This window comes from Notolepis coatsorum (genome assembly GCF_963971535.1).
Source record: "Notolepis coatsorum genome assembly, chromosome: 14".
In the NCBI taxonomy this organism is placed as follows: Eukaryota; Metazoa; Chordata; class Actinopteri; order Aulopiformes; family Paralepididae; genus Notolepis; species Notolepis coatsorum.
Window position 1 is genome coordinate 76818768 of NC_140178.1, and position 23967 is coordinate 76842734.

The following is a 23967-nucleotide window of genomic DNA, read 5'->3' on the forward strand; positions in this document are numbered from 1 at the left end:
AGTAACCTGCCATTGGATGGGCATGATGACATCACCAGGGGGTGACGTCATCAGGCCGACCTCTAAATTCATTCATAAAAAGGGATGCCCTGGGAATCCTCAGCAGAATGAACGTGAAGAAGACGACTACAACCTCCAGCGAAACCTCAATGATGAAGAACTTTTGATATCGAGTCGACATATTCAGGAGACAAAGCCTTATGCTTGTCTGGACACTTTTGGTACAATTACTTTGATAACCTGTGAATCTTTTTTTGAGTATCGGTGACTCCCAGCGCAGGTGACATACAGCGTGCGCTTTTAAAGGGATCACCCATTTTTCAGAGTGCGCATTTGTGTAACAGTTATTGATTACGTCCTGTGTAGTTAATAAAACTGTTGGCTTTTTGGTACACTCGGAGCGAACGTGTTGTTTCAAATCATTTAACAGCACTACACCTTTTTTGGGACATCAGAAGACAACACAGAGTACACTTTTATCCAATCAAAGAGACGACAGCAACAAACAGGAAAAATAATACGTTGCAAGGGAAAAGTACATTGCAACAGGCATAATATACTGTAGCGTGGAGACGTCAAAGACATTCTGCAAAAACAGAGAAAACAAGCGACTTATATCTTGTCACTAAGCCAAAGAAATGGCTTTTCAGAAAATATCAGTAGACCAAACAGCCAAAGTCTCACACAACCTCTGCTACCGCCACCCTGAGGATCTCTCATCATCAGTTGTCGAACTTTGAAGAGAATTCTATCGTAGCTCAGCCATTAGCAGGCCATTTGGAGTTGTGTCACTTTTCGTGTAATGATGTTTGTAATGACGTTTGCCATGTTTCACTAAGCTCACACATTTCAAGCTTCAATGATGTAACGTTCAGAATTAATGCTTTTGTTACCAAAAATGTGCTAGCTCTGTCCATTAGCGTTAGCTGTTAGCAATGATAGCAGCCAGCTAGCTCACTTGTTTGAGTATCTCACGATCGTTATTAACACATTAATTGCCAATGACGAGTATACTCGTTATTGGCCGCCATGCGTTGAGTGCCAAACAACGAGTAAACTCGTTTTTATGATCGTTATTTCTTTTATTCGCTATTGGCATTCATAATTCATCCAGGAAGCCTCCGGGAGCCAGCTGGACCCTGTCTGATATTGCAACGCCTCAATACCGCCGCCTGGTGGATTTCGGGCGAGTTACACTCCACTCTAAACCGGAAGTGGCACTCTGTGCATCGGGGAAAAAGCTCCACCAGAGATATCTTGTAACATGGATCAATATACACACCTCGAGTGCATTGGATCGCTTTCGAGACGCACGAATCAATATGCTTTCGGCGTTTATTGCGTCATACAAACGGAAAATGGATCTAGCAGATTGACGTCAAATAATTGGAATTTTTTTTCTCCAGCCGCATCGGCCACAGGTAAGAGGAATCTAACGTTATTTCCAGCTTGATTGTCCATTTATTTCATTGCAATCTGTCCGATCAACGTATGGTGTCTTACTAAAGAAAGCTGTTAGTGACAATCAAGGAATCATAAACTCATAAAATCATTTTAAATTTTTAATATAGCGTGTATAGGGACGAAACGCCAATCGATAATGTATAATACGTGTCAGGGCCTATAATGCGCGTTCTAGGAATTACTGCTATACAGTCTAAAAACATACTTATATTCTCGAAGGTACTAACACGACAATGTATGAATGGAAAAATATAACGTTCCCACATCCGGAACAATAGATACCCGATGTTGAATGGGCCATAGTAATGTCGATATAGCTATAATATTTAAAAAGTTATAGCCCTGCAAATAAGGTGAGCCACTCCATAGGGTTACAGCACTGGCAGAGAGTGGTATAGTCAAGTCAAGTCAAGTCAAGAGTTTTAATTGTCACGGCATACAGGTATACAATGAAATGCGGGTGGTCTTGCCCGCAACGATGTGCAATACAGTGGTACATATAATAGAATCAAAAGAAGAAACAACATTGTGCAGTAACAGATAGCAGGTAACATGGAGTGACATCTCGGTATCTGTACATAGTTATTTACAGCGCATGTGTGACATGCTAGTTAGCTTTGGTAGTGCAATACACTGTTCCTGTTATTCTAATTTAAAGTGTCCTTTCCTTTGGCCATAAGTGTGCGTGTGTGCGACATGAGTGTGTGCCCGCTCATGTTAAAGTGTTAAGTGGCTGCTCGTGTGTGAGCGTGCCCAGTGTGCGTGTCGTGTGTGTGTTCATGTGTGCTTGTGTGTGGACAGTTCAATGTTCTGAGCACTCAATGTACATTGTTCATGGCTCTGATGGCCTGGGGGAAGAAGCTGAGCCTAAGCCGCTCTGTCCTAGTAGCTGAGATTTGCAGGCGTCTGCCTGACCTCAGCAGCTGAAACAGGCTGTTATTGGGGTGGTGAGGGTCTTTCATTATCCTGCAGGCTCTGGATTTGCACCTCTTGTTGTATAGAACCTGCAGGGGGGGTAGTGCAATACCCGTGGTACGCTCGGCTGAGCGCACCACTTTCTGTAGGGCCTTCTTGTCCTGTGCCGTGCTGTTTCCATACCAGGCAGTGATGTTTCCGGTCAGGATGCTCTCTACAGCTCCTGAGTAGAAGGACTGGAGTATCTTCCCCGATACTCTGAACTTCCTTAACTGTCTCAGGTGGTAGAGACGCTGTTTCGCCTTCTTTACTACTGTGCCTATGTGTGTTGACCATGTCAGGTCCTCTGAGATGTGGACCCCCAGGTACTTGAAGCTGCTCACCCTGTCCACGGTAGCCCCGTTTATCATCAGTGGTGTGTGTGTCTCCTGCTGTCCTCTCCTATAATCCACGATCAGTTCCTTGGTTTTGCCAATGTTCAGGAGCAGGCTGTTGTCCTGGCACCAGCGTTCCAGTACCTCCACCTCCTCCCGGTAGGCCTTCTCGTCGTTGTCCGAGATCAGCCCCACCACCACCGTGTCATCTGCGAACTTCACTATGGAGTTGGAGCTGAACTTGGCCACACAGTCGTGTGTGTAGAGTGAGTACAGCAGGGGGCTCAGAACACAGCCCTGGGGGGACCCGATGCTCAGGGTGATGGTGTTGGAGGTCTGACCCCCCACCCTGACCGCCTGGGGTCTTTCGCTCAGAAAGTCCAGTACCCAGGCGCTCAGGGCGGAGCTCAGACCTAGCTCGATCAGCTTGTCCACCAGTCTGGTGGGGACTATGGTGTTGAACGCTGAGCTGTAGTCAATGAACAACAGTCTCACATAGCCCCCCTTCTGACGGTCAAGGTGCGAGAGGGTGCTGTGCAGTACCTGGGAGACCGCGTCGTCGGTGGACCTGTTTGTCCTGTATGCAAATTGCATAGGGTCCATATCACTGGGGAGGGAGGCACAAATGTGGTCCTTGACCAGCCTCTCGAAACATTTCATGACCACAGAGGTGAGTGCCACCGGTCTGTAGTCATTTGGACATGCTGGGGAGGGTTTCTTCGGCACAGGGATGATGGTAGACCTCTTGAAGCAGGCAGGGACCACTGACTCCGCCAGTGATTGATTAAATATGACGGTGAACACAGGGGCCAGCTGGTTGGCACAGGTCTTGAGTATACGTCCTGTTATGCCATCTGGGCCAGCAGCCTTCCTGGTGTTCACCTGCATAAATGCTCTTCTCACACTGTGTTCCGACAACGAGAGAGCGTCCCCCCCCCCTCGCGGTTGCCCCCCCCCCTCCACAACAGCCGGCGCGCCAGTGACGTCACTAGCCGGAGAGCCAGCAGCGCCACTGTCTACACCAAACCGAGCGTAGAAGGTGTTGAGCTTGTCCGCGAGGGAGGCGTCGTCGCTCCCCATTGACGGGGCGCTGACTTTATAGTCAGTTATTGACTTCAGTCCCTGCCATAATCCTCTTGTGTCGTTTTGTGCCATTTGTGTCTCCAGTTTGTCAGCATATGTCCTCTTAGCAAGTTTGACTACTTTGCGTAGAGTATAGACTGAAGCCTTATACTCCTCCATGTTTCCTGACTCTCTACCCAGGTTGTAGGCGGTGGTACGAGAGTTCAGAGCTGCTCTAATAGTGCTATCCACCCACGGTTTCTGGTTTGGGAAAATCCGCACCGTTTTCCTGAGGACAATACCATCAGCTATTGTTGTTATGTAGCACACCACTATGTCTGCTAGTTCACTGACGTCACTGGCACTTCCTATGAACATATCCCAATCCGTGTCTGCAAGCACGTCCTTGAGCGTGGCCTCTGATTCGTCGGTCCACTTCTTAGTCTCACGTGACACGACGGCGTCACGTGATCTCTGTTGATATGCCGGAAATAGCAAGATGGAGTCATGATCGCTCGAGCTTGTGGACCCCGTTAATGGCGGAGCGGCTACTGCCTTGTAACCCGCTTTGAACGGGGAATAGCAGTGGTCGAGTGTGTTCTTCCCTCTGGTGGAGCAAGCGATGTGTTGGAAAAAGGACGGCATCACTTTCTTCAGGTTGGCCTGGTTGAAATCGCCGGCCACTACCATCGCTGCGTCTGGGTGTTTGATCTGGTGTCTGTTGAGATGATCGTGTAATTCGCCCAGCGCTTTGCCCGTGTTCGCGTGTGGGGGAATATACACGGCAGTCATGACGACTGCTGTGAACTCCCTCGGGAGGTGAAACGGACGACATAGGATAGAAAGATGTTCCAAGTCCGGCGAACACGAGTTTGAGAGGACCTGCACCCCCTCGGGATTAACCCAGGAATTGTTCGTGATGAGGCAGACTCCGCCGCCGATGGTCTTTCCTGAGCCAGCGTTGCGATCTGCACGTAAGACTGTGAAGGCATCCGAGGGAGAGACGCTTTTGTCTGGGGTCGTCGACGTGAGCCATGTCTCTGTGAGACATATAATGTTGATGTCTCTCATCTCCCGTTGGAACCGGACCCTCGCTCTCAGATCATCCATCCTACCCTCCAACGAACGGGCATTCGCCAGAAAGATGGATGGAATTGCTGGGCGGTAAGCAGCTCTTTTTAGTCTCAATCTGATACCTCCTCGTCTCCCTCTGTGTCTTCTCCTGCCGTCGCCTTTGTTCTTTTCTTTGCCGCCATTCTCCCGTCTGATTTCTGCTGGCCATTCTAGGTCAAAAGTGTCTCCAAACTCCTCTTTGAGCCCGGGGTTCAGGTCCATAAGTGTCTGACGGTCGTATGACGTACCCGCCAGTGTTGCTTTAAATAAAAAAGTAGCAAAAACAAACATAATAGCTAAAAGTGAGTACATCGTTGCGGAGCTAAAACCAGAGGCGTCTGACCAGGGTCGCGTCCTCTGCGGTATATGATGGGCATACTGCATGGCACCCAATGTGTTAAGTAAAAACACAACCATACATTAACACTTTGGATGCCACTGGTTAACATGGTAAAACATGGTTGAATGCCAGCACCCACTTCAATGATAGCGCTGTGAACGCATAATCTATGTCTTATATTATGGCTATGTGTCTAATCTGCCCATCGCTTATCGATGACTTGTTTGCAGTCAACATTGTCGAAACGGATTGTTTTTTAATCGGTTCATTTCCGTTTTATAGCATTTTGAAAAACCCTCGTTTTCTTGAAAGTTTCAGGAAAATATAAAGATTCCGTGATAAACGGCATTTACTGGAATATTCTGGAATACACAAAAACGTTGACATTTTTCGCCTTATTTATGAATCGTTTTCAAATAAACGCTAGATTATCGTGTACTTATGCACGCTAGAGAAGCGAGCTGAAAAATCTATTCTCTCATTTCCTGATCAGCGCGCACTAGTGTTGTCAAAAATATCGAAGTATCGATACATATCGATACTGAATATTTAAAACGGCTTTGATACTCATTTCCCGAAATACCGATACTTTCTGCAGTATCGGTACCAGCTGGCGAGTGTTCTACAGCAAGTTGTTGACGCGCTGTTGTGTTCAGAGCACGCTTGCCCCTCCGCCTGCTCCGAGTCCAGCCCTCCCCCTCACAGAGTCACAGAGCCGTCTTCAGTTAGTAAACGCGGATCTCCATAAATAAATGAAAGAGGTTTGTGACAGCTGCTCTTTCAACGTCACTGTGACTGAAGCATTAAACCATTAACTCTAGTTTAATACATGATACGTTGTCTACTGATGGCGCATAATATCAACAGCTGATTAGTTGTAACGTTACAGCTACCAGCTAACGTTAGCTACTGCTAGCAGTTAGCTCCGTTAGCTTAGCTGGCCACCGTTATAAATACTGCATGGAAACGGAGTAACGTTAACGTTAAAAACGTTATGTCGAGGTCATACAATACTACAGTCGACATAAGGTTAACGTTACCCCGTTTCCATCAAGTGTTTAAATAGCAGCAATCTTGTTGAAAATGTTACGTTACTAAAATGCTCCGAGCATAGCCTCTCTCTCTCTATCTCTCTCTCTATCTACCGCTACCTCTCTCTCTCTCTCTCCCTCTCTCTCTCTCTGTCTCTCTCTCTATCTACCACTACCTCTCTCTCTCTGTCTCTCTCTCTATCTACCGCTACCTCTCTCTCTCTCTTGCTCGCTTGCTCTCGTTATCTTTAAATAGAAACTGTTACTAACTGTAATACAAACAGTTCAGTTTGTCAGGTACATGCAACACAGATTACAGTGTTTACATCTGTCTGCTTGAGAAAATACCATGTTCTGCATTTGCAATAAAAATTATTGAAGTGAGATGAACAGTTATTTTTAAATGTGTGATCTAAAGATAAACAAAGGGTTTTAAAAGTGTTATATTTATCTTCTCTTATAGTACCAGAGAGAAGCTGAGGAGAATCAACCAGCAACAAAAGCTAAATTTGTTTAAAAAAAATATATATATATATATATATATTTATATTTATATTATTTTTTATTTTTTTATATCGAAATGGTATCGAAGTATCGATACTTTTCAAGGTATCGTATCGAAGTCGAAATTCCAGTATCGTGACAACACTAGCGCGCACACACACACACACACACATAGGGCAAACGCTGATCTCTATGAAAACAGATCCGATTATCCTAAGACTGGTAAAATAGATTCCTTACCTCAGATCAGATGTTCTCCAAAAAGATTATTCCAATTCCTGATCGCCATTCCAAATATCGATCGCGTTTATTGATTCAGCGCTGGGTACTGTAAATATGTATTCCACGCTGTTTTCCGGCTCGGCAATCACTTCGATCTCTCTCGATGGCTTGCCAGAAAAGTAAAATGAGGAAACTGGATTTCTCCCCCCCCCCCCATCAGTCTAATCCAATGGGGTGCAGTTACACAGGGAGAGACGATAGGGGGCGGTATTTTCCCAATGTAGCTCAGAGAGAGGTTGCTGCACTAGCGGGAGGCTAGATTGATGAAATATGAATTCAAATCGCGAATACATTTAAAAAAAACGACAAACAAACGCTATATAGCGTTGCTGGCATTCAACGGTCGGCATGAACTAACGACATAAAGTGTTGCTGGCACTCAAAGTGTTAACGTGGAAGCTCAGACATTTCAAGCATCAACAATGTAACTTTCAGAATGAATGCTTTTGTTTCTGGAAATAACGTTAGCCTGCAGCGATCTTCTAATAGTACGTTTTAGAGTTTTGCCCATCCCTATTTCCAATATACAACGTGACTCTCATGGCGGGAGAGAAAACAAAGGTAAGAGGAAGAAAGTGAGAGAGTGAGATAGTAAAGAGTGTGAAAATAGGTGGAGAAAGGGAAGAGGAGGAAAAGAGAGAAAGAATAGTAAATGGACTGTATTTATATATTGCTGTTATCCAAAGCGCTTTACAACTTCCAGTATGCCTCACTTTCACCCATTCGCTCACACATTCACACACTGATGGCAGAGGCAACCATGCAAGGTGCCAACCTGCTCATCGGGAACAGTTAGGGGTTAAGTGTATTGCTCAAGTACTCTTCGACGCACTGCTGCACCTCCAGATTACCAGATGACCACTCTACCTCCTGAGCCACGAAAATAAATTTAAAAGGCAGGATAGGAGATTTATTGGGATACGCAAAGAAACAGGTGGTTAAGTGGAAGCCGTGTGGATGAGGAAAAGGTTGTTCCTGAGAGAACGAGACAATGTCCTCACAGAGCCAGCCCTCCCATCCTTCTCTCTCATCTCTGCTCGCATCTGCCCATTGCCTGCATAGAGTGAAGGAGAGATCAAGAGAGAGAGAGAGGGAAGCAATTAATTATTCAAAGCCTTAGGCCTTAGTGAGAGCATCCTTTTCCCTCATATAGCCAGTTGAGTAAGCTATCCAGAGACAACAATGAAAACATTCTCCTCGTTCATCAGTAGCAGATATCAACTGCACGGTGGACACAGAGTGATTATACAAAGGCAGGTAGGGAAGTCGGCGAAACTGCTAACTACAACAGACTAAGAGAGGAAACCATGTGCTCAAGGCTAATCTAATCAGCTAGCATGCCGTTCACAGTTGCTCTGGAGTATTTCTGTTTGTGTGGGCCTGTATATTAGATGTTTTCTAGCTTGTGCTAATATTGATTTCTTTCCTAAGTGGTGTTCCCACTTGGGGCCTGTGGTTTAGTGAGTGGATTGTTGTTTACACCGTCTTGTCCACTATTTTCTACCACAGCTTCACACAATCCACTATTTTCTACCGCAGCTTCACACAATCTACTTTGTAGATGACTCACAAATTAGAGCTGAATTGCAGAGAGTGACCGGTGTCTGTCTGTGTCCCTCTTTCCCCCTGATGCACGGTAGTTTGAAATCAAGTCTCAGTTTGTCTAAATTATTCAGGAGGCAGTGCTGCAGAAGAGCAGAGGTTAATTGTGTTTCATCCCCTGCTGCAGAAAATTCAATTCATCTTGCTTTACTACTATCCGTATGTGTGTGTGTGTTTGTTTACATGTGTGTGTGTGTGTGTGTGTGTGTGTGTGTGCGCGTGTGTGTGTGTGTGTGTGTGTGTACAGTATGCATCGATCCTGACTTATGAAACGCCACTACCCCTTAAACAGGAAGCAAAACAGAAACACAGAAGGATGAAGGAAACAAATCCTACAAATGATACTACCCTGTTGACTGTAACTCAATAGTGAAATTTGTTTTATGTCATGGTGTGGATAGGTAACTTGACAATTGACATTCATCTTCCTTTGTTTTAATTTCTGTAGTTTTTCTGTTTCTTGAAATTTGCGCTTTTAAATCAACCGTTACTGTCCAAAGTGAGCAATCAACAACTGTATATTAAAACACATATAGTATGGTGGCGAGGGCAACGTTTGCAGTTACTCTACACCCCTCCCCTTAAAGGTAGAATCTGTAATGACATCAAACAGCAACCTCCTTAAATGTTTTGTTTTGGTCTGACATGTGGGTTGGAGTTTAGTTACATAATTATTCTGTGAATTTCTCCCGACCTCTTTTGGTGGAGCCGGGGGTGTGGCCAGCAGTAGCGACCCACCCCCTACTGCCCCACTCAACTCCAACCCACACATCGGACCGAAACAAAAGATGTAAACAAAACCAAGCAGGACTGTTTTGCCTAGAGGCCACAGTTTGATGGCATTACAGATTTAATAAGGAGTTTCCCTCCACAGCTGTGAGTGTGACTTCATGTGGAGTGCCACTGGGGAGGGACGAGGAAACTATAAAAGAAGGAAGGGTTATCACGTCAGAACACCAGCGTTCTATGCTCTGCTTGGTGCCAGGCATTGGTGTCAGTTCTATTGAAGCCTATGGGAGATGCATGGAGAAGCAAAATATACAAGCTATCTGAGGAAATATACATCAACCAATATATCCAATGTTAGCTGGTTAACAAGGCAACACATTTCAGATGATTCTGACATCCGAGGTAATAACCTGTTTAAATTACTGTTTCAACTCAATGTCGGCCGAACTGAAAGTTTCCACACTTGGCACCAATGTGCGTTCACACGCTACACAGTAGGGCTGACCCCTATTAGTCGACTAATCGGTCGAAAGGAGCCGTAGTCAACTAGCTATTTATATATATATATATATTTTTTTTATCATTCTTTCCAAAAGAAAAGAGGCCTAGAAGCGTGGCTAACGCTAATGGCACGCATACCAGAGGCTAACTGCCTACGAAAACAGGCACAGAGGCACTGAAAGAGGATTTCACCCATCTAATGAACACACTAGACTAGACAAATATCAAGATGTATCCATCAGTGGACCAATTGCATGCTTTTGCAGAGGACAAGAAGCCTTCAGTCGACTCCTTCAGACATTAAGCACCCCCCACAGCCCAAATGGAATGATAAAAAAATTAATTTAGTCGACCAATAGTTGACTAACGTCAAATTTTGGCCAATCATAGTCGACCATCCAAATCCTTAGTCGGGGACAGCCCTACTACACAGTGACGCGATGATGACCCTTCCTCCTTTTATAGTTTCTTTGGGGAGGGATCAGTTTGAGAAAGGAGAGTGAACAAGTTTGTAGTTCTTCCGGTTTCCTCTTTGTGTGTTTGTAAAATTCTCTCTCTCTCTCTCTAAAAACTCTCAGCTACTGAACCACTGCTCTGACACACATGCTATTCTAAATGGACCCATGTTTATTTCCTCTTGCTAATATCAATAGCTGACAAGCAATGATACAATCATTCACTCCCTAGCAATGCAATTCCACAGAAAAATGTCATCCCCTCTTTAGAAACCTTGCTGTAAAACAGCCACCCACTAAGCTTTTATATCGATACACAGAAGATCCCCGCTTTTACACTCAACTATCATATTTCACTTCTTTACATAACCTTTTTTTTTTAGGAACATACATTTTTTTGTTTGGATATTCAGTGTTTCTCACATGTTCTTAGCGAAGGTGATAGGTGATAGGGGATAGGTGATACACATAGGCAGGCAGCAGAGGAAAATACCCCACAAGAACTACTATTAATAGCCTATGTTACTGTGTCATCTTATATTGTATAGTCTATGCGCGTGGAAAGGGAATTTACCCCCCGTCAAGCTTAACACAGCTATCTCTGGCTGACACAGTGTGTGGCTGTTGAGTCCTATATGGCCCTGAGCATTCCAGCAGGGTGATATAAGTCACTCTCAGGGCTGTATCGGTTTCCACGGCCGCGGAAACAGGGGGCCCACCGGCGGTTGGATATCTCCACTGTCAGGCGCCCGGCTGTGCTTTTCCGACAGCGCGGGAAATAGTTGCCGCGTGACACACCGGTCCTGTCACTTAAGAGAGAGAGAGGCTACCGAATGTGACAGTCACTTGGGCCAAGTGGGTCAGTAGGTGATGAGTGGAGGATTGTGGGTGCTGACTGAAACGCCTCAGAGGGTTTGGGGGGGGGGGGGTTGTGGAACACGGGTCACCTCGCTGGCCAGCACTTGCTGCTGCTGCTGCTATTGTTGTGTTGCTTGGAGCTGACCTGGGATCAGGCCAAAAACGCAGGTCGCTGCTCCTAATCCCCGGCTCTCGGTCGGCATGACAACGGTTGCCAGATGTGATGAATATGCGACAGTGACAGTAATCCCAGCATTTCTCGTAATGCTTTTAATGTTTACAGCGTGTCATAAAATGATATTGTTGGCTGAAAAACGTGGAACATGTCCTAGTTTCAAGTTCAAGTTTCTTTAATAGTTGTCATACAGAAGTACAGAATACTTTCATACAAAATGCTTCTTGCTGTTACGCTCCAGAGACTGTGCTAGACAAGATAGTATCAAATAACATAGTATAGCATGTAATTTAGAAGAAGAAAATGAGGTCACAGTGTTCGGTATAGACATATGTACAATGTTCTGAGTTACCATATAATATACAATACTATGCAGTGTACTAATGTACAGTACTATATAGTGCAAAGCAGAAATGGGATGAGGTACAATTTAGGTACAATTTACAGTAAGGTGTACGAGTTGTAGTGCAATCCTTCATCAATAAATATAAAGTGTGGGGAGTGGGTGCTACAGTGTGTTTGTTTAAAGTGGGTGTGTGCTATAAAGTGTGTGGAGTGGGTGCTACAGTGTTTTTGTTTAAAGTGAGTGTGTGCGTGTGGATGTGTGTGCTATGTGCGTTTGGTGGTTGTTGTTGTGTAGTGTTCATTGTTCGTTTAGCAGCCTGATGGCCTGGGGATAGAAGCTTCTTCTGAGTCTTTCTGTGCTCGCCTTGAGACTCCGGTATCGCTTGCCTGACCGCAGCAGTTCAAAGAGGCAGTTGTTCGGGTGACTGGAGTCTTTAATGATTCTCTTAGCCTTGCCCTTGCAACGCTTGTTGTAAATGTTCTGGAGGGTGGGGAGCCCCCCTCCAATTGTGCGTTCGGCTGAACGTGTCACTCTTTGTCAGTCAAGATGCTCTCTATTGTACATGAGTAGAAGTTCTTAAGGATCTTCTGACTGACTTGGAACTTCCTTAGGCGCCTGAGGAAGTAGAGGCGTTGTCGTGCCTTCTTCACAACACTGTCAATGTGTGTGGTCCATGTCAAGTCCTCGGATATGTAGGCTCCGAGGTACTTAAAGCTGTTGACTCTCTCAACCGGTGCCCCGTCGATGCTGAGGGGGCTGTAGTCCTTGACCCCCGACCTCCTGAAGTCCACAATCATCTCCTTTGTTTTGCTGACGTTCAGGGAGAGGCTGTTTTCCTGGCACCATCCCGCCAGGACCTTGACCTCTTCCAGGTAGGCCCTCTCGTCGTTGGCAGAGATCAGGCCCACCACCACTGTGTCGTCAGCAAATTTGATGATTGTATTGCTACTCCGCTGAGCCACACAGTCGTGTGTGTACAGGGAGTAGAGGAGGGGACTCAGAACACAGCCCTGGGGGGCCCCTATGTTGAGGGTGATGGATGAGGAGGTGCAGTTGCCTGCTCTCACCACCTGGGGTCTGCCAGTCAGGAAGTCCAATTAGATATAAAAGATATAAAAGATATAAAATAAAGTCCTAAATGGATCATACAGCCATTGAGGTCACAATGTTCCCGTACAAAACAGCACCCTCATCAGGACTGTACCCAAGATGCATTGCTAGACAAATTACAATTCATTGACCATGACCTTGTCATTCTGCAGTTGTCTCAGCTAATTTGATATAAGTGGATCTAATTTGGATCTTGTTTGTCTGTGTATCTGTCTGTCTGTCTGTCTGTGTGTCTGTGTATCTGTCCTCTAGTACCGGATTGGACAGCTGTATATGATCAGTAAACACAGCCATGAGCAGAGTGACCGCGGGGAGGGAGTGGAGGTGGTCCAGAATGAACCGTACGAGGACCCCACGCACGGGTCGGGACAGTTCACAGAGAAACGAGTCTACCTCAACAAGTGAGTGTCTTACCCTGTCCTGTCCTAATGAACCCTGTGGATACGTTTGACTTGATCAAACGTCTCCTAATGGATCTCCATCTGTCTGTCTGTCTGTATGTCTGTATGTCTGTCTGCCTGTCAGTCAGGGAACAAACTTAACTTTTTGACTTACCAGCCATTTGGCTGGTAGATTTTAAAAACTACCAGCCATCCAGATTTTTTACCAGCCAAAAATTATAAATAGCTTTTTAGTATATCGCCATGTGTTATTATTACTATATAATACTCTCGTATGCTATTTTCAATTAATATCATAAACAACATAAGGAATATTAGCATAATTTTGAGTGGACTGAAGGAATGAGTCAGCGTTAATAGTTTTAAATGCAAATAATTTATTGCGAATTTATTTACAATATGGAAGCAAAAGAATTAAAGAACATATTAAAACAACTTCAAACAAGATAAACAAATCCATACTTGCCACCTACAAGGCAACAAGGGATGTTAGCGGAGTCTGTAATGCATCCAGCCTTGTATGGAATAATAATATAATAATAGATAATAATAATAATACCGTCCACCCCTAATATAATATAATAATAATCTGGTCAGCAGCCTCCACTGATGTAGCGTGATTCAAACCCCCTCAATGTGCAGTTTCTAGTTAATCAGTTAGTCAGTTACGCAGCCTCCACTGATGTACAGTGACGAGTGAATCTGGTAGTTGGTTTATGACGTTACGAGTTAATCAGTCAGCAGCCTCCACTGATGTTATGACGTTACAAACGCGAAATAACCAGGGTACAAAATATGCCTCCACATATTTGGTCAAATCAAATGCAAAATTAAATATCCGCACAGTGCGCACAAAAAAAAAAAAGTTTGAATGCATTTTTTTTTTTAGTAGTCTACTCTTATAGCCTGCCTCTAGTCTAATGGCGCTTTTCCACTGCATAGTACCTACTCGACTCGACCCGCTTTAGGCACCTGGTACTTTGTTCCTTTTCCACTGCAGCCAGGTACTACTACTCCGTTTGTCTCCGTGTGGGGAATGGGGATGCAGGCGGGGCCGCCGCCGCTCGCTTGTGTACACTGAAAGCAACATCAGCGATCTTGTTGTGACACTAAACTCTCCGCTCGGTGGTAAATTGGGTTGATGTCGGTTTTGTTTCATCAATAAATAAGGCAGAATACACAGTGAATCCATTCTTTTTTGTTTATTGCACTTGGTTCTGTCGCAAACAAATCCTGAAAGAAATGCATCCTTAGCGAGGCAGTAAAGATGGCGGCGCGGCGTTCTGTTTTCGTTCAGAGGCTACAAAGTGTGACGCGTCGAGTAGGGGGTATCTGCAGAGCCGCAGAGCCAGGCTGGACCAATAGGGTCGCTTGGAACCGAGTAGGGTATATCTGCAGAGCCGCAAGCCAACTTTATTATTATGATAAAAAACAGCGGTGACGCGGTATTCAGCCGCAGCTCTAGCCGACGCATGCAGTGGATTTTGTTGGCCGCCAGATGGCGCCCAGGCCTTAATTTATGACGGCCAAACATTAAATCTACAAGCCTGTGGCGGTGGGCGTGTGACTATTTTGTACCCTGCTGTCAGTCCATCTAGCTATCTATTTATCTATCTATCTATCTAAATGTTAAACTGAGAGGGTAGACAGCTTGTCACAGCTTGAGACATATTTCAATGACTCAATCTCAGACAGTTTAATTATCATTATGAAGGCATCCATCAGTCTACTGCTTGTCATGGTTGTCAAGAGGGATGATAGGCGACTCAAGGTTTTTGACTGGTGGTACAGTATGATTATTGCTCACCGGGTTTAAACATTTTGTCATGTCCTTTTCCGCATCCATCAGCACTGACGTCTGTCGCTGTTATCCTCACAAACAGGCCCAGGTGTAGATTAAACCCACACTCCTACATAGTGCTGTCTCTACGCATGTATGTATTTTATTTGGGGATAAAACACACCGTATTTCAAAATATCATCTGTGCAAGTCTACAAATAATAGGAGGCCTGTTTCAATATTACTACTGGGCAGCCCGTGCTAGAGCTGGTCTACTGGCAGGACTCATACCCTGGTGAAAAGGGAATAGTCACCATAGAAAATCTTTACATAGATGGTCTCAACTCCAGCATAAATATGATGACTATTTACAGAGCACTGTATTCCATCTACACAATGTCTGAGGGAGTCTTGGGAGAGACATATTCAGGTAGACATTTCGAAGGATGACTAGGATGAGTGCCTCTACAGTGTCAAATCAAATAAAATGTATTTGTAAGGCCCGACAACACACGTTAATGTCCCCATGGGCCGGACACGTCTTCTTTAAACAAGTCAAGAAGAAACATCACAATAAATAAAAAACAAAGACAAAAACACCAGAAAATCCTAAATAGAATGTAAAATTAATTAATTGTATAATTTAAATTACATTATTATTATTATAAAATTACACTCTTGTTCCATTAATTCCAGATATCAGTTCATTAAATGTAAGGTGATAGACTTCACTATTCTTATCAATATGCTACATACAGTATGGAGAGAATATGTTGTGAGATCGCAGGGAGGCCTAGGAAATTCAAAGACATTTGGCAACCTTTTCTTGACTATAATATAACCAATATAGAGAATTGGGTGAGTTGATAGACCACCGCTGGGTGCCTCGGGCGGGGAAACATGTCGATCCTAATCGCTTGGAGTGTGAATGTGATGTATCATTCCGGGAAACTCAATCTGTTGTTTTGTGTTGTGAATAACCAACACTCCAACTCATACATTTTAGATAATAATTAGGTTTGAAGACCTTTATACCTAAGAACCTAAGGCAGACTTCTGTGAACAATAATAATAATAATAACTGGACTTTGAAGAAGTCTTTAATCATCATGCAGTGACACACACACATGCGACGGGCGGCACACACAGGAACACACACATGCAATTTTTCTTTGGGTCGCCAATGAAATCAAGTCTCTGACCCATCCCGTTGTCCTCACTGCAGCCGACCAGTGGGAGGCATAGTCTAGCAACGTTCGAGACAGGGGAGGGGAGACTTGAAGGGAGAATTGGCGAGGTGAAAATTGGGATGGGAGAAAAATTGAAAATAAGGAGAAAAGGTGGATAAATAAAAAAAAAAGGCATGGGAGATACCCCACATGGGTACCTGGCAACGCGGAAACCTGGTCCCCAAGTGGGAATCGAACCCTCGACCCTCTAGCTGTGAGGCGACAGTGTTAACCACGACACCACCGTGCCGCCCGATCAAGCGCTACACTATATAATATCTACTCTCTATGTCAAGGACTGAACTTATAGAGCACTTTTTTGTGTTTTGGTGTGTTTCACCCCCTCTGTCCCATCATCCCTTTGGTCTAAAGGCGGTCCTCAATTGAAGGGATTCTTGGTGGCCCTAATGTGATCATGTCATGTTTTCTTTTTATTTTAAGATGGTTTTGTCTGAACTATGTCAACTGACTGGTGGCTGTAAAGCTGTCTCTCACACGCAGCCGTGCAGAAGAACCTCAGACTGTGGGTCTGCTATATCCTTAGCCTCATACGATAATTGCCTAAGTAATTTTTTGGCCAAATTAAGATCAGCCAATCAGAACGCTTGTTACGTAAAAAAAATCCCCATCTGCCTAACTCACTCGTGTGACTTGTGCATTTTAACGTTACATATACACAGATGGCGATCGCATGACTTAGGCAAGTATAACAACTGCCTTAGTGTATGACATATGTATGTATGTACAATGGTTGTTGTGTTTTTGTATTTTTGCAAACTTGTTGATACACCTTGTGGAACTTATTTTCAAAATATAAATAAAAAACTTGTACACATTTGCAAAAATCTTGAAAAATGACTTACTGTAGGCAATTATCATATGAGGCTAACAATATGTACCTGTCAGTCTTTACTACGTTTTAACATCAGTAGGATGCACAAAAGTATGACTGGTTGTCTCGTGGACTGGGACCAAGCCAGTTGATGGACTGACTAGGAGGGGAAACAGTCCCCTTCTTTTTGTGTGTGGCGCCGTGGCGGGGTAATTTAATTTTGTTTTTTTAAATGGTAAATGGTGCATTTATATAGTGCTTTTATCCAAAGCGCTTTACAATTATTTCCTCACATTTTATCCATTCAGACGGTGGAGGTAACCATTCAAGGTGCCAACCTGCTCATCGGGAGCAGTTAGGAGTTAAAGTGTCTTGCTCAAGGACACTTCAACACACTGCCCGGGAGGAGCGGGAATCGGACCGGGATCCTCCGGATTACCAGACGACTGCTCTACCTCCTGAGCCACTGTCGCCCTTGTGCATGTCTGTTGTCTTCTAGTGAGGGAGGTGGGTGTGTTAAAACGTTGAATAAAAATTATATCAACAAGAAGAGTTGTTACATCTCAGTGGACAGGGTCCCTATTTGTCGTCCCTTTCATTTGGTTCCTTTTCTCCAGCCCTGCTCTACCCTCGCGCTTTGTTAAACTTGATGAGCGTGAAATTGAATATTTGATTTCCTGTTATGTAGATTACAATTGAAATTGCTGGTGAACGCAAGAGCGAGTCTGAAGTGTACCACTTCTCAACCTCATTTGTGGGCTTGCTCTAAATTTGACCCAACCTTTTAATACAGTACATAACAATATATATGCATATCTAACCATTGCTTGTGGACTTCTAACCTCACCCACGCCTCCATTACGACGTCGCACAGCTGGTCACCACACAGTGCTTGGTGATAAGGGCAGAGGAAAATTGGAGAAAGGCTTAAAGGAACATGCCAGCTTTTTGGGAAATTCGCTTTTCCATCTACCCTGGAGTTAGATAAGCAGATACATACCCTTTTTTTCTCTGTGCATGCATTAGGCTTAGCCTTAGGGAACAGTCGCACCATTAGCCTAGCTTAGCGTCATTCACTGGAAGTACATGTAGGTGTGCCAGACAGTGTAGCCTAGTTCCCAACAGTCACAAAATACACTCTAAATACAACTCCAAAACATTCCTGTAAACATGTTGTGACCTGTGTATTTTACCACGTGGAGAAATAAAAAATTAAGAAATTTGACATTTTCGTTTTTTAAGCAGATAGGCCTATATACTCAAAAAAAATTCCCCAAAAACATTATGGGAAATGCACTTACCCTCTTCTCCAGAGTCAGACAAGGAGATACTGTAGATAAAAAATATTCTCTCTGAGTTGAAAGCTATCCAGCTGTATACTGTAGCTACCCTAGCTTAGCACAAATGAATGGAAGCGGATATGGACCAGCTAGCCTACAGTAGCTGTTGGACAAAACATTTTAGGCTATTCATTTTAGCCTATTCACTTCCATTAATTTGTGCTAAGCTAGGCTAGCTTTCCTGCAGCCGGATAGCTTTCTACTGAACGCACAAAGAGGAAATTGGTATCTTATCTTCTTGTCTGACTCTGGTGAAGACGGTAAGTGCAGTTCCCATAATGTTGGTGTTGTTATGGATTGGTGTTGGCGGAGGACCCAAACGCAGAACAGGACGAGGAGAAGGCAATAGACAAGATGAGACGTGGAGCCAGGGGTGAAGACAAAAACATAAAGCTTTACTTCAGCAACAAAACAAGGATAGCACAGCAATGGCTGGCAGAGAGCAAAATAAAAAACATGAACCAAAAACCACAGCAGAGCTGGTAGGGAACTAATCTACAAACAAACACTGACCAAAAACGAACTGTAACCACGAAAAACAAAGATGGTAACAAACTGAAAACTAACACTAGAAACACTTACTACAAAATACTGGATGGAGTCACAGGATCCAGGAACAGAGTAACTGACAGAACATGATAGCAAACAGGAACATGGACATGAGCACAAACAGCAGTAGCAAACAATGAACTGACACAGGGAAGGGGGCAGACAAGACTGATATACACAGACTATTATTGACACATGAGGGTGATTGGGAACGAGACACACCTGGGAAGGGACAGACTGAAACAAACTGGGGTAAAAGACTAAATAACAACACCAGACCAAACACACACTGGGGACGCGTGTAGCTTTATGCCAAGCAAGCAGTGCAAAAATGTACCGTAGTGGCATGCAGTAATGCGCCTTTCATTTTCGCGGAAATAGGCTGTCTATTGCCATTCTCTTTGACAAACTCTAACCTTAACCAGCTCCTTAACAGCGCCTAAACTTAACCGTTCTAACCTTAACCAACTCCGAAACAATGCCTAACCTTAACCTTAACCATAGAAATTATATTGCCATTCTCTTTGACAAACTCTAACCTTAACCAGCTCCTTAACAGCGCCTAAACTTAACCGTTCTAACCTTAACCAACTCCGAAACAATGCCTAACCTTAATCGGCGAAAGAATACACGTTAAAAAAAAATCACGTTAAAAAATATTTTCGATGGGATTCGAACTCGCCAGCAAACAAGCCATAGGATCCACAGCCATGTGTCCTAGCCAATTGAGCTATTTGTTGGATACTGAATAAGGGGCGGTGACTTATATATATTGAGCTCCGCTCGTGTCGCATGCGCGGGCACCTCGCGCGAGCACGCCGGCGCACGCACGCACCTGAGCGAGCACGCCGCCGCCGGTGCACGCACGGTAGCATTTGTCTGAAAAGAAGGGCGCTTTACCGCACTAGCGTGCGGTGACGAATGCGGAAGCATTTTTGCACTGCTTGCTTGGCATTAACGTACAGGCACTGGGGACAACACTAAAAGACAGAATAACACTAACAAAAGCACGGGAGCACAGAGGGTAACAGATATACAGGGAGCGATAGCAAAATGTGGAGAAAACACAGAAATACTGACACTTTAACAATACATAAATGGAGGAGGAGCAATGGCAGCATCTGTCCAGTAGGTGGCAAAGGTGGGGGCGAGTGAGGAGCAGGGGAAAGTCTGTGCAAAGGTGGGGGCGAGTGAGGAGCAGGGGAAAGTCTGTGCAAAGGTGGGGGCGAGTGAAGAACAGGGGGAGGAACAGGTGGACCGTTATAGGTGTGTTCCTTTAAAGGAAACCTCCAACATTTTGGGAAATTAGCTTATTTAACATCTTCCCTGGAGTTAGACAAGAAGATACATACCTTTTTCGTCTCTCTGCATGCATTGGGCTTAGGTAACTCCTGGACCGTTAGCCTAGCTTAGCTTCATCACTGGAAGTGGGGCAGACATCTAGCCTAGTTCACTACAGTCAGGAAATATACTCCAAATACAATCAAAATACAACTCCCAAACGTTCCTGTAAACATGTATTTACCATGTCTCCCAGTCACACAAGTCACACGAGTCTCCCAGTCACACAAGTCACACAAGTCTCCCAGTCACACAAGTCTCCCAGTCACACAAGTCACACAAGTCTCCCAGTCACACAAGTCTCCCAGACACACAAGTCTTCCAGTCAAACTAGTCTCCCAGTCACACAAGTCTCCCAGTCACACAAGTCTCCCAGTCACACAAGTCTAAGTCACACAAGTCTCCCAGTCACACAAGTCACACGAGTCTCCCAGTCACACAAGTCTCCAAGTCACACACGTATCCCAGTCACACAAGTCTCCAAGTAACACAAGTCTCCCAGTCACACAAGTCTCCCAGTCACAAGTCTCCAAGTCGCACAAGTCACACAAGTCTCCCAGTCACACAAGTCTCCAAGTCACACAAGTCACATGAGTCTCCCAGTCACATGAGTCTCCCAGTCACACAAGTCTCCATCACACAAGTCACACAAGTCTCCAAGTCACAAGTCTCCCAGTCACACAAGTCTCCCAGTCACACAAGTCTCCAAGTCACACAAGTCACATGAGTCTCCCAGTCACACAAGTCTCCAAGTCACACAAGTCTCCCAGTCACACAAGTCTCCCAGTCACACAAGTCTCCAAGTCACACAAGTCTCCCAGTCACACAAGTCTCCAAGTCACTTGTGTTCCTGTAAACATGTTGTGATCTCTGTATTTACCACGTCTCCCAGTCACACAAGTCTTCCAGTCAAACTAGTCTCCCAGTCACACAAGTCTCCCAGTCACACAAGTCTCCCAGACACACAAGTCTCCCAGTCACATGAGTCTCCCAGTCGCACAAGTCTCCCAGTCACACAAGTCTCCCAGTCACACAAGTCTCCAAGTCACACAAGTCTCCAAGTTACACAAGTCTCCCAGTCACACAAGTGACTTGGAGATTTGTGTGACTGGGAGACTTGTGTGACTGGGAGACTTTTGTGACTATATATACGTGGTTGGCATTCAACGGTTGTCGGACAAACACGTATATCAGCGTTTCCGTTAGCCGGTAATTACCGGTATTTGACCGGCAAAATCTGTTGAAGTCCGACATATTTAATCTCTCCGGTCTTAATGTCCGGTGAAAATAATAACCTCTAAGCACAATTTGATTATTTGAATTGTATTAAAATAGGCTAAAATTAAATAGCCTATGCGATGAACGAAACAATCATTACATTTGTTTCATCGTTGCTTCACCAAGCAGGTATAATAATGTTGTCAGCGAGAGCTTAGTGCTGGGTTTTGCAAGTGCATGTGTAGCTGCAGAGCCGGAGCAGCAGCGGCACAGTGCAGTACTCCAATTCAGCCATTGGCAATTCAGCTGTTGGGTGGGGGGCGCTGTTGAGCGGTCCCCAGATAGAGCCAAAAAACAGCTGAATCTGCTGCTCTGCAGCGCCATACTCTTTGCAAATAAGTCGTTGCGAGGTGGAGAGAGTCATCACGCAAACCCACGATAATGTTGCCGTCTCTCTCTGCCAAATTTCTTCGCTTGATATAATTGATACAAATGTCCAATATAACGGAATTCGTTAGCTCATAAAAATGTGATTATAACAGACTGCTGTTTATTAATGTCGGGCGACTGCCCACAGACACCTATTTGATTTAAAGTCGGCAGCAGCACGGAGTCTCGGGACTTATTTTATTTGGAATATAAAATATAAAATGCAAAAGTAGCCTAGTTTTAAGTTAAAATATTATAAATCTACATGCCTTGAGGATGTCAATTATTTTTAAGCTCAATAAACTCTGACCGGAATTTCTCTCATTTGACCGGTAGATTTAAATCTACCGGACCCTGAGACCGGCAACAATTTTTTCTAACGGAAACCCTGACGTATATAAGTGTTGTCGGCGTCCAATGAGTTAATAATAAAATAATAATAATAATAATAATAATAATAATAATAATAATAATAATAATAATAATAATAATAATAATAATAATAATAATAATAATAATAATAATAATAATAATAATAATAATAATAATAATAATAATAATAATAATAATAATAATAATAATAATAATAATAATAATAAATAATAATAATAATAATAATAATAAAACTCCTAATTCAGAACCAACCTGAGCTAACTTAGACATCCCAGCCTATCCTCTCTGTTACTGCACTAAGTTCAGCCTTTACTTACTTTACTTACTTACTTACTTACTTACTTACTTACTTACTTACTTACTTACTTACTTACTTACTTACTTACTTACTTACTTACTTACTTACTTACTTACTTACTTACTTACTTACTTACTTACTTACTTACTTACTTACTTACTTACTTACTTACTTACTTACTTACTTACACCTACAACCCCTTCTGGGCCATAGGCCGTCAACAAGCGATCTCCCGGCATCTCTGTCTTGAGCTGTTCTCTCCAGTTGGTTCCAGGTCATCTTCATGGTCTTGGTGTCTGCCTCCAGGTCTCTGCGCCAGGTGTTTCTTGGGCGACCCCTTTTCCACTTGTCCTGCGGGTTCCATGTTAGGGCGTGTCTAATGATGGTACTTGCGGGCTTTCGCAGGGTGTGGCCTATCCAGCGCCATCTACGTTTCTTTATTTCTTCTTCTTTATTAGTCCCCTCTATAGGCTACATGTCTGAATGGAGCACACAACCTTCATGACGAGCCTCCTCTGTAGGCTACATGTCTGAATGGAACACACAGCCTTCATGAAGAGCCTCCTCTGTAGGCTACATGTCTGAATGGAACACACAACCTTCATGAAGAGCCTCCTCTATTGGGTATTATGTCTGAATGGAACACACAACCTTCATGAAGAGTGTCCTCTGTAGGCTACATGTCTGAATGGAACACACAACCTTCATGAAGAGTGTCCTCTGTTGGGTACATGTCTGAATGGAACACACAACCTTCATGAAGAGCCTCCTCTGTAGGCTACATGTCTGAATGGAACACACAACCTTCATGAAGAGCCTCCTCTGTAGGCTACATGTCTGAATGGAACACACAACCTTCATGAAGAGTGTCCTCTGTAGGCTACATGTCTGAATGGAACACACAACCTTCATGAAGAGCCTCCTCTATAGGCTACATGTCTGAATGGAACACACAGCCTTCATGAAGAGCCTCCTCTGTAGGCTACATGTCTGAATGGAACACAACCTTCATGAAGAGCCTCCTCTGTTGGGTACATGTCTGAATGGACACAACCTTCATGAAGAGCCTCCTCTATAGGCTACATGTCTGAATGGAACACACAGCCTTCCATGATTTCAGTCTTGTTTTGAAAATCACAGAACAGATTGTTGGCAGCTGAAAGAAATTAAATAGCTCTCCGTCCTGATAGGATTTCTAGCGTTTGGCTGAAGACCGTGGCTGGCACCATAGGAGGCTGAAGTCGCAGTTTTTCCTTTCACATTTTACATTTTGTCAAATGATTTGTGAGTGAGGGA

General features: G+C 44.1%; 1 protein-coding gene across 1 annotated transcript in view; it reads left to right on the forward strand.

Annotated features, from left to right (window-relative positions):
* Nucleotides 1–23967, forward strand: part of pitpnc1a (phosphatidylinositol transfer protein cytoplasmic 1a) — a gene marked incomplete at both ends in the record, with an annotated part of 359160 nt that overhangs the window by 209315 nt on the left and 125878 nt on the right. Inside the window, one exon of the mRNA XM_084329868.1 lies at nucleotides 13114–13262. Within this exon, the coding sequence (XP_084185994.1) occupies nucleotides 13114–13262 (149 nt within the window). The remainder of the gene's footprint in view (nucleotides 1–13113; nucleotides 13263–23967) is intronic.